General features: G+C 34.3%; 1 protein-coding gene across 3 annotated transcripts in view; it reads left to right on the top strand.

Annotated features, from left to right (window-relative positions):
• The window catches only part of LOC141388631 (NADP-dependent malic enzyme-like), a 38,983-nt gene that overhangs the window by 16,209 nt on the left and 6,254 nt on the right, over positions 1-16,520 (top strand). For all 3 annotated transcript variants that reach the window (XM_073958660.1, XM_073958659.1, XM_073958661.1), the window contains exons 3-4: positions 8,074-8,409; positions 8,475-9,636. In XM_073958660.1, the coding sequence (XP_073814761.1) occupies positions 8,074-8,409; positions 8,475-9,636 (1,498 nt within the window). The remainder of the gene's footprint in view (positions 1-8,073; positions 8,410-8,474; positions 9,637-16,520) is intronic.

The following is a 16,520-nucleotide window of genomic DNA, read 5'->3' as shown; positions in this document are numbered from 1 at the left end:
ACTTGCTACAACTGTCGTAAAGCTGGACACATTGCACGAGAATGCATATTGCAACGACCAAGGCTCAGATCCACCTCACCGCCTTCAAAAAGCGACGACCAACCGGTGGCCAAGAATCTGGAAAGAGAGACATCAGGTGAATCAAATAAAATGAATTCCGTCGATCACGAGGCGCCGCTGGCAGAGGATGAAAACGATGGTCCCACAATTTCTATAGCCATAGTCCAGCAGAAGAACCACAACTTAACGGTGAAAGGCTTCGTCAATGGTGTATTGCGTACCTTGACATTGGACACCGGTGCAACAAAGTCCATTATTAGACCGGATTTGGTGAAAGGGAAGGTATTGCCGTTAAATGGAGTCAAATTGCGGACGGCCACAGGCGAGACTACAACGGTGCATGGAAAGGCCTACCAAAGACTGAGTATGGGTAGGAAATCGGTAAATTTCGATTTGATAGTGGCCGATATTGTAGACGAAGTTATACTTGGTGTAGACTTCATGATTGCCTTCGATATCAACCTGGACATAAAGCACCGTGTGATGACTTGGTCCAATGTGGAAATACCGATTAATGTGGGCTACAAAGAGAAGAAAAGCATGTGTCGCCCTAGTGCAGAATCTGACGAAATCGCTGTAGATGTCCGTACGCTGAAGGTGGAAGCCGCCGAAAAATGGCCAGTACGAAAGCGGAACAACTTCGCAACGAGGAGGAAAAAGCGAAGATGTACGTCGAGGAAACGTCCATCGAAAAGCGGCCGTACAACAAGGAAGGACAAGTCCGATGAAGACCAGGTGGCACGTAGGAAGGTGACCACAAAGAAAGAAGGTATAACGTCAAGATTCCTGGAGAGAAAGCAACGTCGTCCAGAAGAGCAAAAGTCCAGAGCTGACGCAGTAGAGGGTACATCTAAATTGGTTGCCACCACTACGGAACGAGAACTGCGTCTAGTCAAGAGGAACAGGCTTAAGCGGGAGGCAGTGTTACCAATGCCCATACCACAGAGAGGGAACTGTGTCTATTCGGGACGAACAGGCTTAAGCGGGAGGCAATGTTACGAATGTAACTGATAGGTTTAAGTTAGCTTAGTTTAATTTCCGTTAATTTAAAAATTTGAATTGTAACGTAAAGTTTTATTACGCAGTTACTTTATTTAAGCAACAACAATTATCATGTAGAATTATCTTCATTATTCTAGATGTTCTTTACCTTTCATTAATGTGCTTTTATTTTGTTTTGCCATAATCATGTAATTATCGTTTAGTTTCTACTTCTCGTATTTCGTGTATTTGTTTGTTGTTGTAATTACGTCATTACTGTGCTGGTCTACTTGTATGTATGTGAGTATGGTTGTTCGCTTAGTGCGAATGTGCGTCTGTGTGTTCGCTGCACAGATTCGAGAAGTTGCCAGATTACTGGATAATTCTAGACCAAGGAGATTTTGGATATAAATAGCGGTAGGAACGGCAACATGAGTTGAGTTGTGTTTTAAGCGTTGAACTGAACAGATCGGTAAAAGAATAGCTGCGTGCTAACTAGAGACAAGCTGCGTGCTTAGTAATTAAAGTCGGTTACGAATAAGTGTAATAAAGTAAATAAAGCATTGTAGAAACGTAATCTAAAACGAACCCTGTTTTATTTGGTACAAATCGTACTGGGGAATAAAACAACGTCTACACGGAGATTAGTTAAATCTAATTCCGTAACAGTATTTACATCTGTTTTTTGCGTCATTTGCTTACGCACACAATCGCACATACACACTTATACAATAACACAAACACACGCACACAATATATTTATTCAGAGAAATAGGAATTTCACAACACAAATGTGTATCAAATAACTCAAATTAATTCTAAAAACAAAAAAACATAATTTTTGCAAGTTTTTTAAACCTTTATTTTCACTTTTGTCATCGTTTGAGTATTTTTGTTTTTCTACAACACACACAAACAAAGACATCATAAAACAGTTGTATTTTTTGGTAGTTTATAACAAAAAAACTGGGCTGCTTATAATAGTATGGTGTTTTCGTGCGTGGTTTGGAATAAATGACGCAGCTATCGTCATTTATTTCTGTATGGTATATGACGCAAAATGTTGCCTGTTTTAGCAAATAAATGACGAAACAGCTCCAAATGACGAAAATGTTGCTAATGTAAATTGGACATTGATTTCGCTGAAATCACGATATGAGATGATTTCATTTTTGTATGCAAAATCATGGTAAATTTTTTCTTGATTCGCGCGAAATCACGAAACTCCTGCGAAATCACGAAACGATGTAACCAATTCTTGTCCTTGTCCTTCGGTTTGTTTTCGCATCACAACATTTCTGTAGTTCTTTTGTAAAAATTATATACCCTACAATAGACATTCTCTCTGGTTCCATGATTTACAGGTAGAATTAAGTGCCAGCTGTTTTGATTCTCCTGTAATACTAATACTACAAAATTGCAAAAGACATTTTGTATTCTTATTTCTATCAAAGCCATACAAACATAAAGACTAGACATAATGCATGCAACAATAAAATGTTATGAAACATTACCCCTAACAGAAACAATTGCAGTTAATTTGAAATCGCAACCAAGGAGGAAAATTTCATGTAATGGTATCAGAAACGAAATTTATGAATTCAAGGATCTATTCAAGAAAAATTCCATGTCAATTGGATTGTTAAATTCGGTTAAATACGTGAAAGACATAGAAGAAATAAGACTAGACAAAATGCATGCAACAAAAAAATGTTTATGAAACAATGTATAGAAACATTACCCTTAACAGAAACAATGCAGGTTGCAGGTAATTTTTTTGTTGCATGCATTTTGTCTAGTCTTATTTCTTCTACGTTTTTGCTTTGTACTTACTAAATGTTGCTGAAAAATGTTTGTCAACTGTCAAAATCTGCAACATTAGTAATAATTATTAATACTTATCACGTAAAAAGACACAGCTATTTTTGTAAGATTTTAGAATGCATAAAAAGGAGATATTGTAGATGTATTGTAGATAAAAAGCTTTGTACAATCATGTGTCTCATCCTTATACCAGCCCAGTTAACTAAAGTTCAGATACCTTTTGCAGAGCTTATACATATGTCGCGATTTTCCATGAAATCGCTATTTCAGTTAGTTTGCTGTAAGTGTTCTGTACCCGAATTTCATAATAGAAAACAACTCTTACAGTACGTTTACATTTGCAAAATCCACTTGATTTCAACTGGCATTCCAAGAAGAAAGAAATGAAATCCAATGGATTTCGGATAGTTTTCATTTGAAGTATACACAAAGAAATTGACAGTTGAAATCCACTCGATCTCATAAATGTAAACGTACTATTATCTTCATATTATCAGTAATCGCATAATAATTGGTACTTTAGTTTTGAAAATGGTAAAACCGGCAAAAGCAGGAAAAATTGTAAACTGTAGTGGAATTCCGAGTTACCGATAAAACCCGGTAAAATTAATGCCTTGTTCATACTAAGGCTAATTCGCTCTCTATTCGTTGTTCGAACCCAAATTACGATATAATTACTTCATTTCCCATACAACATTTTAAGAACTAACAACGATTTTTGTACATTGTTCAATTTAAATTACTCTCTGAGCGACGATAAAATATGTCCAATCCCAAACATTTTTAGAAAAACTGCAAAACATGAATGAAAAATAAACGGTTTAACGACTAGTATACATTCAAATCATAGCAAATTTTGTCTTCTCTTTCATTGCATTTGCATTTCTTGTCCATCGTTTTAAATTCGCGTACAAATTTAGAAACAAAAATCTAATGCCTGTCAGAAAGTGTGTATACCAAAAAGTTATTTTGGCAGGTCTCTCACTCTCTCTCTCGTTAATTTTGAAAATAGAAAAATTAAAAAATGTACTGAAAACACCAAAATTGTGAAAAAAAAGAAAATGTGAATGAAAATATTATAATTTAATGCCATGTTCATACCAGCATTTGAATCACTTTGTTCGCTCTAATAATTATGTAGACGAATTAACCCGTTCATACGACATGGTACATAATTCATAGCAACATGATTCATATTATCATACTTTTTATTTTCTGATTTTAAAGAAAGTTTCAGCCAAAAGACGAGTAAAATTAATTCATATGAACTGAAAAAAATAGTTGTCCTTCTTTCTGATATCTATTTTATATTAAATTATATTATTTTCATTCATATTTTCTATTTTTTCTCACAATGTTGGTGCTTTCAGCACAGTTTTTAATTTTTCTATTTTCAAAATTAACGAGGGAGACCTGCCAAAATACCTCTTTGTTATACAGACTTTCTGGCAGGAATTTGATTTTTGTTTTTAAATTTGTACGCGAATTTGAAACGATTGACAAGAAATGCAACTGCAATAAAATAAAAGAGAAAATTTGATATGATTTGAATGTATACTAGTCGTTAAAAAGTTTACTTTTTATTCATGTTTTGCAGTTTTCCTAAAAATTTTTGGGTTTTTAATGAAATTTAAATTTTATATTTTTTCTGTCATAATTAATTTATTTCGATAAATTCTCTCATTTGTTAGAGATGGGACATATTTTATCGTCGTTCTGAGAGTAATTTAAATTGAACAATGTACACAAATCGTTGTTCGTTCTCAAAATTTTGTATGGGAAATGAAGTCATTATATCGTAATTTGAGGTCGAACAACGAATAGAGAGTGAATTACCGCCAGTCTGAACAAGGCATAATATTAAATAGATATCTGAAAGAAGAACAAATATTTTTTCAGTTCATATCAATTATTTTTACTCGTCTTTTGGCTGAAAATTTATTTTAAATCAGTCAATAAAAAGTTAAGAATATGAATCATGTTGCTATGAATTGTGTACCATGTCGTATGAACGGTTTAATTCGTGTACATAATTATGAGAGCGAACAACGTGATTCAAATTCTAGTATGAACATGGCATAAAATGCTTATAATTTCGGTAATTAAAGAAATTTTTGGGTAAGTTAACAACCAAAACAAAGTTATCGCTAACTCCTACCGGTAACAACACTATTGTCAACTTTTATTGATACTTTTCATTCATAATTTTGCGTTGTAATTTTACCGATTTTTGTCTGTAACTCAAAAAATGAGTTACAGAATTTCACTACTAATCCCATATGAATTGTATTTTGTCTGAAGTAAGGGAACGCTTTTCGAGTAAAAAGTCGTTAAACTTGAAGATCCTTGCACGTAAAGGAACAGAGCTAATAATAGTTACTTTCACTTTTTCCTAAATACATTTACCAAAGACGTAAATACAACAAGATAAGACATTTCTTTTGCATTCTTCAGTGAATGGCTTTTGAATTTAACATAATGTTATGTTACGATATGGTGATATAACATTTTTTTCTTTTATACATTTTTACGTATTTAACCGAATTTACCGGTCCAATTGACATGGAATTATTCTTGAATAGATCCTTAAATTCATAAATTTCGTTTCTGATACCATTACATGAAATGTTCCTCCTTGGTTGCGATTTTTAATTAACTGCAACCTGTTCAGGGTAATGTTCCTATAGTCCCAATTTACATTAGGCGAGTTTACTTGCGGCAATTGTCAGTTTGTAGGTGAGAGAGGGTGCTGAAAGGCAAAGGGTTACCATATGCCTCACCTCTCTCTCCTACAAAATGACAATTGCCGCAAGTAAACTCGCCCAATGTAAATTGGGACTTACATAGTTTCGTAAACATTTTTTGTTGCATGCATTTTGTCAGGTCTTTATTACTTTATGTCTTTGCATTTACCAATTTGAAAATAAACAAAACAATACAAAAATGATTAGACGATTTTTAACCCGTCATAGTTGCCATGATTCTTATCTACAAATAATCACCCAACAAATTTGAATGAAAATAGCTCACCTATATAGGTTAATTGACAGAAGTATGAAAAGAGTAATTTAGGATCACTTCAACCTTTACCCAATCAATCTTTATGACATTCACCTATTGATTTCAGATAAGGTTTGGCCTTGCCATTGAACTAGTAATAAGAGGAAAATAATTCTACTTATAATAAGCGGATGTAAACATCAGGTGATTTTAATATGCTTTAATATTAATCAGCATTTATACAGAGCTTACCTTAGTGATATAATAATATCTGATTTATACCCCATTTGCATTTAACCGGATTTAATAGACCCACTGGGTTTCAAATGTCAATTCCATAGGGCAAACGTCAAATAAATCCTCATAAAGAAGGTTAACCCGGAAAAAGTCATAAAACCTCATCTGTATTTAAAAAATCCTGTATAACAGCCTGTTTATGTATGTCGATAAAAAAATGAATTCGTAAGAAACACTACCAAAATCGAGTGTGTTTTTAAAATTTGTTTTTTGTTTTGAAGCAAAAGCAAAGGAAATAATAGCTGTCTTTTTACGTGATAATAGCTGTGTCTTTTTACGTGATAATTAGTAATAAGTCTGTCTGGTTACTTTCCCAGCAAGAATTTTCCAGCAAGAACTTTCTCAGAGAGTAAGGGGTTTTTATTCTCTTTTGCTAGAAAATTGTAAAAAGTAAACAGACTCCTTCCCAGCAAAAACAAGAAAGCAATCAGCTGACTTGCCAAAACAGAGCAATTTGTCCGCCAATAAAGAAACCAAAGGAAGCAAACATGTTGTATTTTATTAAAAATAAAAAAGAAAATGAACTGAAAAATGATTTTTCCACTTTGCAAATTTGTTTTGTAAAACACAATACAATTAGGCTTTTCTAATTCCACAATAAAATTGTTTTTCATTTTCACAAACATAAATCAACAAAAAATTAAAAACAGATGATTGATTGTTTGCTAGAAGAAATTTGTCCAGAAAGAATTTGCAAACTCTAAGTGAAAGAACTGTTAAAATGTCTCTCTCGAATCGCTCTGTTTTGCTGGTTTTTTGTGTTAACAGACGACTTCCAGCAACAATTGGTACAAATTGTTACAAATTTTAGGGTAACCAGACAGACCTAATAATTATTACTAATGTTGCAGATTTTGACAGTTGTATAAAGGAAAAGTTGCCGAAAAAATGTTTCTGCAACATTTAGTAAGTAAAAAGACACCCCTAATAAGTGTGGCTGCGTCAAAGACATAAATACAACTAAGACTAGACAAAATGCATGCAACAAAAAAATGTTTACGAAACTTTGTATAGAAACATTACCCTTAACAGATTGCAGTTAATTCAAAATCGCAACCAAGGAGGAACATTTCATGTAATGGTATCAGAAACGAAATTTATGAATTCAAGGATCTATTCAAGAATAATTCTATGTCAATTGGATCGGTAAATTCGGTTAAATACGTAAAAATGTATAAAAGAAAAAAATGTTATATCACCATATCGTAATATAACATTATGTTAAATTCAAAAGCCATTCACTGAAGAATGATAGCAAAAAAATGTCTTGTTGTATTTATGTCTTTGGCTGCGTTTCAAATTTTGACAGTAGGTGTGTCTGTTTACTTACTAAATGTTGCTGAAACATTTTTTTCAGTAACTTTCCCTTTATACAACTGTCAAAATCTGCAACATTAGTAATAATTATTACTAATTATCACGTAAAAAGACACAGCTAGTAGTATAAAGGAAAAGTTGCTGAAAAAAATGTTTCAGAAACATTTAGTAAGTAAAAAGACGCACCAATTATCGACTACACGGACAGGCTTAATATTTCCAAAGCTAAAGTTTGGGTGTATTTCATGCGCTCACATTTTCGATTCGGAATAAGAGGATTAAAGTGACAGTCCGTTACTTTTTGTTTACATTTAAATACTAATTTTTGTATTTATTAATTTGCGCAACGAAAATTGTGTGAAATCCAAATTTTCTATACATCTATTTGCTCTTCTCATTCTATTTTCTTTATTTTATTTCATTCTTTCACAGAACATTATCATTTATTTTGTAATGTCAACTCAATTCTTATCGAAATTTATGTAAATATGCACACCAAAGTGTATATCAATATGCCTTGATACATACATATATGTATATTCACATTTGTAAAGACATACCCACTACAAAAATCATGTTGTTTTCATTTTTCAGGGTCTTGCATTTACATTGGAAGAACGCCAACTCTTGGGCATTCACGGCCTCCTACCGGCCGTGGTGAAAACCGAAGAACAACAAATACAACATTGTTTGTTGCTGTTAGATCGACTGGAATCAGATTTGGATAAATATATGTATTTGAGTAGTCTTGCCGAACGTAATGAACGTCTATTCTATAAAATTTTGGCAACTGATGTATCTAAAATGATGCCCTTGGTTTATACGCCCACTGTTGGTTTAGCTTGTCAGAAATTCAGTTTGATATTTCAATATCCCAAAGGTCTATATATTACAATCAAGGATAAGGGCCATGTCTATGAAGTACTCAAGGTGAGTTTTAATACACTTAGGTTTTATCACATCACTCATACATATTTGCTCTTATTCCTTTACAGAATTGGCCTGAAACCGATGTACGCGCCATTGTCGTCACAGATGGTGAACGGATTTTGGGTTTAGGTGATTTGGGTGCCAATGGCATGGGCATTCCTGTGGGTAAATTATCTCTGTACACAGCTCTGGCTGGCATCAAACCTAGTCAATGCTTACCCATTACCTTGGATGTTGGTACCAACACAGAAACCTTGCTTAACGATCCCCTCTACATTGGATTGCGCCACAAAAGAATCACAGGCAAAGAGTATGATGAATTTATTGACGAATTTATGCATGCTGCCGTTAGACGATTTGGACAAAATTGCCTCATACAATTCGAAGACTTTGCAAATGCCAATGCATTCCGTTTCTTGGCTAAATATCGTCATGATTTTTGTACATTTAATGATGATATTCAGGGCACTGCATCTGTAGCAGTAGCAGGTCTACTGGCGTCACTGAAAATCAAAAACACTAAACTGAAAGAGAATAAAATATTATTCCTGGGTGCTGGCGAAGCTGCCTTAGGCATAGCTGGTTTATGTCTTATGGCTTTAATGAAAGAAGGTCTGACCGAGACAGAAGCAAAGAAACTTATCTGGATGGTTGATAGTAAGGGCCTAATCGTAAAAAATCGTCCCGCTGGTGGCATAACAGAGCATAAACAACATTTTGCCCAGGATCACGCACCCATCGATTCATTGGAAGAGACAGTCAAAACAATTAGACCCTCAGTGCTAATTGGAGCCGCAGCAATTGGCGGAGCTTTCACCAAATCTATTCTAGAAATGATGGTGGAGTTCAATGAAACCCCCATAATATTTGCTCTTTCGAATCCCACAAGTAAAGCAGAATGTACAGCGGAACAGGCTTATCAATATACCAAAGGAAAATGTATTTTTGCCTCTGGTTCACCATTCAAACCAGTAGAATATGCTGGTAAAACATACTATCCCGGCCAAGGAAATAATTCATACATTTTCCCTGGAGTGGCATTAGGTGTTCTCTGTGCCGGCATGTTAACCATACCGGAAGAAGTGTTCCTGATGTCAGCTGAATGTCTATCAAGTCTATGTACAGCTGAAGATTTGAAGAAAGGATCTTTATATCCGCCATTAAATCGTATTACTGAATGTTCAATTGAAATTGCTGCCTACATAATGGAATATGCTTATAAAAATGGTGAGTACGATGAGAAAAAATGCATGATAAAAAATGTTTTTGTAACAATGTATAGAAACATTACCCTTAACAGAAACAATGCAGTTTGCTGGAAATTTAAAATTTTCAAGTAATAGTATCAGCAAAGACATAGAACAAATAAGACTAGACAAAATGCATGCAACAATAAAATGTGTACGAAACTATGTATAGAAACATTACCCTTAACAGGTTGCAGTTAATTCAAAATCGCAACCAAGGTGGGACATTTCATGTAATGGTATCAGAAACGAAATTTATGAATTCAAAGATCTATTCAAGAATAATTCCATGTCAATTGGACCGGTAAAATTCGGTTAAATACGTAAAAATGTATAAAAAGAAAAAATGTTAGCTTTGTTCCTTTACTTTTTTAATGGTATGGGTGCTAAAAGAGAAAAGTGTCAAAATTGCTCAAAATTGCTCTCTCATGAACATTTTTACCAGAAAAGTAAAGGAACGGAAAATGGTAGATCTGGCAGCAATGTCAAAAAGAAAAATAAAAAACAATTTTCGTCTTTTATTTCACAGTTTTTAATTTAGTTTTGTCAGCGTTCGACTTTTTCTTCTGTTTTTCGTCCATTTTCTATTTCATTGTGAAATAATCGTCAAACAAAAGTCGAAAAATCAGTTCTGCCATTTTTTACCTGCAGGAATTTTGCTGGTAGCCTGTGGTAGAAGAGAAAGCCATTTTCACTCTCTCTCCACTCTCATTCTCTTAAAAATTGCTTCCAGTTTTGCCACTTTACGGGGTTAAGGAACGCTTTGCAGGTTAAAAATGGTAACAAATGGTAAAAATGGCAACCTCAGGTAAGTAAAGGAACACAGCTGTTATTTCACCATATCGTAACATAACATTATGTTAAATTCAAAAGCCATTCACTGAAGAATGATGACAAAAAATGTCTTATCTTGTTGTATTTACGTCTTTGGTATCAGAAAGAAAATTTATGGGCTCAAGGATCTATTCTAGCGCAATTCGTTGTACATTAGGGTTATGACTTTTTGACCTTTTTTCTTAAAAATGATTTCCTGTAGCAGGAATGAATAATGCCAATGGTAACGTTCATTCCATTTAATTATTAAAAAAGCTCACACACAAACCACTTTGAAATTATATTTTTGTAAAAAGTCAGCCACATAACCTATGAACAAAATGAGACATTGATCATAAAAATTTATGAACATCTCACTTTTTATTTACAATTAAGTGAAGGTATTACATGTTGAATCGAATGTATCTCTCGGAAAAAAACTTTGACGATTTTTAAGAATCTCACAATTTGCAAATTAGTAAAAAAGGAAAAAAGGATAAACTCTCATAAATTTATGACTATTTGCTCTACTGGTTCATTTATGGGAGTTACTCATTTACATTCAATGTATGAAGGAAAGGATTTGCATTTTTATTGATGCGTGTTTTTCCGTTGACGGCAGAAACCACATTTATTAGCCTTATTTTTGGGCATTTTTTAAAAATTTTACAACGCACACGTGCTGAATCAGGTAAAATGTCACCATAAATAAGCCCATTTATAAGCACCTGTCAGAAAAATATTGAAAAATGCTTGTATAAATAGGTGTTCATTGATAGTTTTGTGTCATTCAACAAGTGTCGAAAATCCCGATAAGAACAAATATAAAAAGTGAAGTGAAAAGTGAATTATAACATGTCATTCAAGAAGAGTGCTTCCAACGAGGAGAAGAACAAAGAACCTAGTCCAGTTTCAAGCGCCATTAAGAAGAGGCATAGTGGCAATTGGGGAAACAGCACTGAGTGAACGGAGTCGCATGCCCCTGAGGGAACTGTTTGACATCACTAATGTAAAGGACGAGTGGATGTGCAAAGAAGACGAGAAACTATACAAACTACAAATTGAGAGCAAAGGCCGCGTTGGTTATTCAAGCGGCAAACCAGCAGGTGTCAATACCATTCACCCGTCCAAGCGAAAGAAGACAATAGAAGTGAAAGTAGCTCGGATTTTTACGACAATAGTACAGATAGTCCCTGGGAGGATGAAAATGCAGCATCAACGAGCAAAAGGAAGCATAACCAAACAGGCATTGCAAGACGCCTTTTTTACAAGTTCAAAGATTTCGTCCAATAAAGCAGCTACGATGTTCCGCAGCTTTCCGCTGAAGGCATTGAAATCCCAACCCCATGTCAGCCAGGAATCCACAGGGCTATATACAAGGAAGCTGCTCGGTTGAAGAACCACTTGGTAAACACGCTTTATCTGGAGAAGTGGAGCATGCATTTTGACTGCAAACACTTTGAGAGCTATGAATATCAGGAAGTGGTCCTCAATAACGAATTTAAAGAAATTAGATTAACTGTGCTCAAATTGAAGGATGGGAAAGCTAAAACAACCGCAGAAGGTCTTTAGAATGTCTTAGAGGGGTTCAACCTCAATTGTGATGATTGTTGCCGATACAACAAGAGTGAATACCAGCAAAAAAGACAGGCGTTGTAGTTCGACTGCAGCAAATGTTTGAAGCGAAAGGTTACACCGTACCCAAGTTCATCAGTTGCCAGCACCATGTGCTGGATCGAGTTCATGTGTCTACAACATCACCAAACATCGAATACTTTTTTGTGAAGGATTTGATGAAAAACTATGCTCAATTGAAAGCAGCCTTCATTAATGATCCAACTTTGATTAAGGAAACAGGTGGCTGGAGAGACGACAGGAAGTTTCTCTGCTACCTTACTCATGTTTTCCGCCATTTCACTGAGAAGAGTGAGATTCCTTTTGTAGATTTTAAGCAGATCCCAAACATTTGCAATGCACGCTGGAACTCTCGTGCCATTCTAGCTCTACTTGCTTTTATGCTGATGCCTGAAACTCGGAGCAGTTTGCGTAAAATCTGTTTATTCATTTCTTATTCATGGGTTCAGTAGTCAATTGTTCGGCTCTGAAGATTTCGAAGAACTAATGCAGCTCTGAATGACTACCCAAAAGCTCTCACATGCTTGAATACTCATTGGAAAAAGATGAATCTCCAATAAACATTGCCCGAAGCAACCAGTTTTGTGAGCGCGCGATCAAAGATATGCAAGACTTATACAACTCCTACCGCAACAAGCAAAACCTTCCGCTAATATTCGTCCTCTCCAACGACAATGTGAATATTTAACATTCTTTTGTGTTTTATGATCCTTGTTATGTTAGTATATTTATTTTAGTTATTATTTATTTTATTATTAATATATTTTTTTTCATATCTACTTATAGTGACTCCAAAAAATGTCAAAAATGCATAAATAAAATTGTTAAAATGATTTTGTGCGTACGGTTTTTTTATCCAATACCTTAAAATGAAGATTTTATGTAATCTTATGTAAAAGTTCATCCCAATATAATACAGGGATATGAGGTTGTGAAAAAGTCATAACCCTATTGTACATATTATTATAAATAACGTCTAAATTACGTATAAAAGTTTTAACTCTCTTATATATAACGTCAAGTTATATAATAGTACGTTTATATCGTCATCACAAATGCCCGAAGAAGTAACCCACATGGAAATCGAAAATAGTTTTTTGATGGAATCTGATACATAAAGCTAAATACATGCTCTGGCAAATTTCTATGTTTAAAAATAACGATTCTATTCAAGAAATGCCAATAGACGAAACAGCATACTGTAATTTTCATAAAACACAAAGGGCGTAACCCACATTATTTGAAAATTAAACAGCAGTACAAACAATGTAGTCTTTGATTTTTGCACCAATTATAATGCCAGAGGGAGGGTTTATTGAGTATAATGTATAATTTCCAAGGGGGCGGATCCGGTCACCCGGTTATTTGACCCGAAAGTGCAGGTTCAAAACCGAGCTAGATCCGGTTCTACTGAACCGATTACTACAAATACCTGTACCACGGTATAGTTACTTTAACTCTTACTCGGCTTATTTCTCCATATGTGTAATTTGACTCTTAGGTGACGATATCTCAAGAATAGTAGTTTTTTTTTCAAAAATCACAAAGACTATTCTTTTATTTAATTTTTAAATCAACAACTTTTACTTTAGACGGTATTTAATGGTCTTACAGAAAAATCCATACTTGAAATAATTGAAGATGATGACAGAATACATATGCCCTGATTTAAATAAACATCTAAAACGCACATTTGGAAAGCAATATGTTAGCCGAACAAAAGGAAGTGGTAATTCGGAAGGCAATACAAGGCAAATGAAGCTCGGATGTAAAGCAGGTCGTCTCGATATTGCACATTTTCCAGGAGAAAGAACGAACGGAAATATTCAATATTGTGGCCTTGATACAAAAACGTGTATATGCTCAAAATTCTCGTCGTTCTAATACAAAGATGTATTCTTTAAAGACGGATACGATTAGGCTGCAAGTTTGCAAAAGATGTTCTTGTCAACCAATCCATGGTATAATAGAGATATTTGGATAAATTCAACTGATTGTAGTAATCAAATATGTGGGTCCAGAGAAAAAACGCAAATTTTCTGGATTGGTTTACTTCGACAAAAAGACTGCGAGCATTGACTTATGATCCTAGCAGTATAATCTTTTTTAAAACTGATATCAAAGACGACTAGCAGATTCTACCGCAGAGAAATTTTGAGACAGTACAGATGTACACACAAAGGCTAAAAGCACTGATGGGCAGAAATGCTCTGCCTCACACACAAAAGTGTAAAAAATACATGAGTCTCTCGCAATTTGCCCATCAGTGGCTAAAAGTATCAAAAAAGAAATGTCAACACCTGCAAAACTTAAAACGCTTTATTTCAAGTGATTGTCACTACTTTTATGACAACATTCCTTATGGGAATTAAAATTTACATTTATGCTATGTTTACATTTATGAAATCCACTCGATTTCAACTGTCAATTACATTGCTCAAACGTCAAATGAAATCGAATCGATTTCAGTTGAGTTTTCATTTGACGTATACGCAAAGAAATTGACAGTTGAAATCGAGTGGATTTCCTAAATGTAAACATAGTTTTAAATTGTTACAGATCACTTAATTTATATTAACTATACTTTGTCCATAAATTGACTTAAATACAACAATAAATATAATATTCCAGATTTAAATATCGTCTAACACAATAGGAATTATAAGTAATTATAGTGATGGTTGGAATAGACAGTTCACATTGAAGTCCATTGAAATATCACCGTTAATACTGGGAATTGAACCCAACACCTTCAGAATGCTAGTTTTAAGTTCGCTTAACCGCGTAGCCAATAAGTCATTTCTAATTTGATTATAATTTTTGATTTATACTAGTTTCTTTAAATGTATGCTCAGTAAACTGTGGGTTACGTCTTTTGGCATTTCAGAAAAATACAATACCAAAAGACGTAACCCACACAGCTCCTGAAATTCTGAAAAAAAATTTAATTTTTCCCAAAAAATATATGTATTTCTTCTCTGTCTTAGAACGCGATACTACAAATTTTCGATACTTTATAACACCGTTTTCATTTTATAAAGTTTTTTGCCTCTCTTGTAGAGTTTTAGTTTTGTGGGTTACGTCTTCAGGCATTTATGGTGACGATATATAACCAGATTTTACAAACCCACTGGGTTTCAAATGCCAATTTCATTGCTTATATTTCAAATAAATCCTCATAAAGAAGGTTAATAGCTCATTTAGACTAGCCATAAATCCTTGACTGGATTTAAATTTAAATGGCAGTCAGCTGATTTTTGTTCATAGCACAATTACAAAGGAACACAATTAAAAACTGAAAATGTTAGCACATTATGCTACTAATGCTAACTAAAGAGCAAATAAGGAATTATTTTATCGCAGTTTGCCCATATAAATTAAATAAACGAATTATTTATCGTTTTTCAAAATAGTCAGGCTTAATCCCATAGTCGTTGTCTTAATATTTTATTAAAACAACTTTAATTTATTAGTGGGAAAAAATTGGCGATGTATACCAAGGGGTAAGGCAGGGAATACTATAGTTTCAGATCTCGCCACAGATCTTCATCAGTTCCCTTATTTCTTGTTTTTCAACAAGAAACTTTTTATACCCAAGTGTCAATTGCTAGCTCAAATAGATACGTGCGCAAAGAAACACTCTGATCGAGAATTTCTTTGGCACTACCTAAACTCTAGCAACTTCACTTGCAAACAAATCCAAATTTTTCCCACTGCTATGCGTTCGTCGATTCTCGACGAAAAAGCACATAACAATTTTGTTGGTATTGCATACTACAGCAATAAACAACATTTTGACGGTGCCCGGTCTCACAATATGGGATTAAGCCTGACTATTTTGAAAAACAAAATAGAAGTCGTCATCCCAAACAAAAAACGCCAACCCTCCTAATTGTGAGACCGGGCACCGTCAAAATGTTGTTTATTGCTGAAGTATGCAATACCAACAAAATAGTTATGTGCTTTTTCGTCGAGAATCGACGAACGCATAGCAGTGGGAAAAATTTGGATTTGTTTGCAAGTGAAGTTGCTAGAGTTTAGGTAGTGCCAAAGAAATTCTCGATCAGAGTGTTTCTTTGCGCACGTATCTATTTGAGCTAGCAATTGACACTTGGGTATAGAAAGTTTCTTGTTGAAAAACAAGAAATAAGGGAACTGATGAAGATCTGTGGCGAGATCTGAAACTATAGTATTCCCTGCCTTACCCCTTGGTATACATCGCCAATTTTTTTCCCACTAATAAATTAAAGTTGTTTTAATAAAATATTAAGACAACGACTATGGGATTAAGCTTGACTATTTTGAAAAACAAAATAGAAGTCGTCATCCCAAACAAAAAACGCCAACCCTCCGAATTATTTATCGCTTAAGCTGTAAACAGATACAACGTTTGGGTAAAGTTTTGTGTCGTTTTGG

This window comes from Musca autumnalis, unplaced genomic scaffold (assembly GCF_047663935.1).
Source record: "Musca autumnalis isolate F117 unplaced genomic scaffold, ASM4766393v1 scaffold_1, whole genome shotgun sequence".
In the NCBI taxonomy this organism is placed as follows: Eukaryota; Metazoa; Arthropoda; class Insecta; order Diptera; family Muscidae; genus Musca; species Musca autumnalis.
The sequence above is the reverse complement of the archived record's forward strand: the minus strand, read 5'-3'. Positions and strand labels throughout refer to the sequence as shown.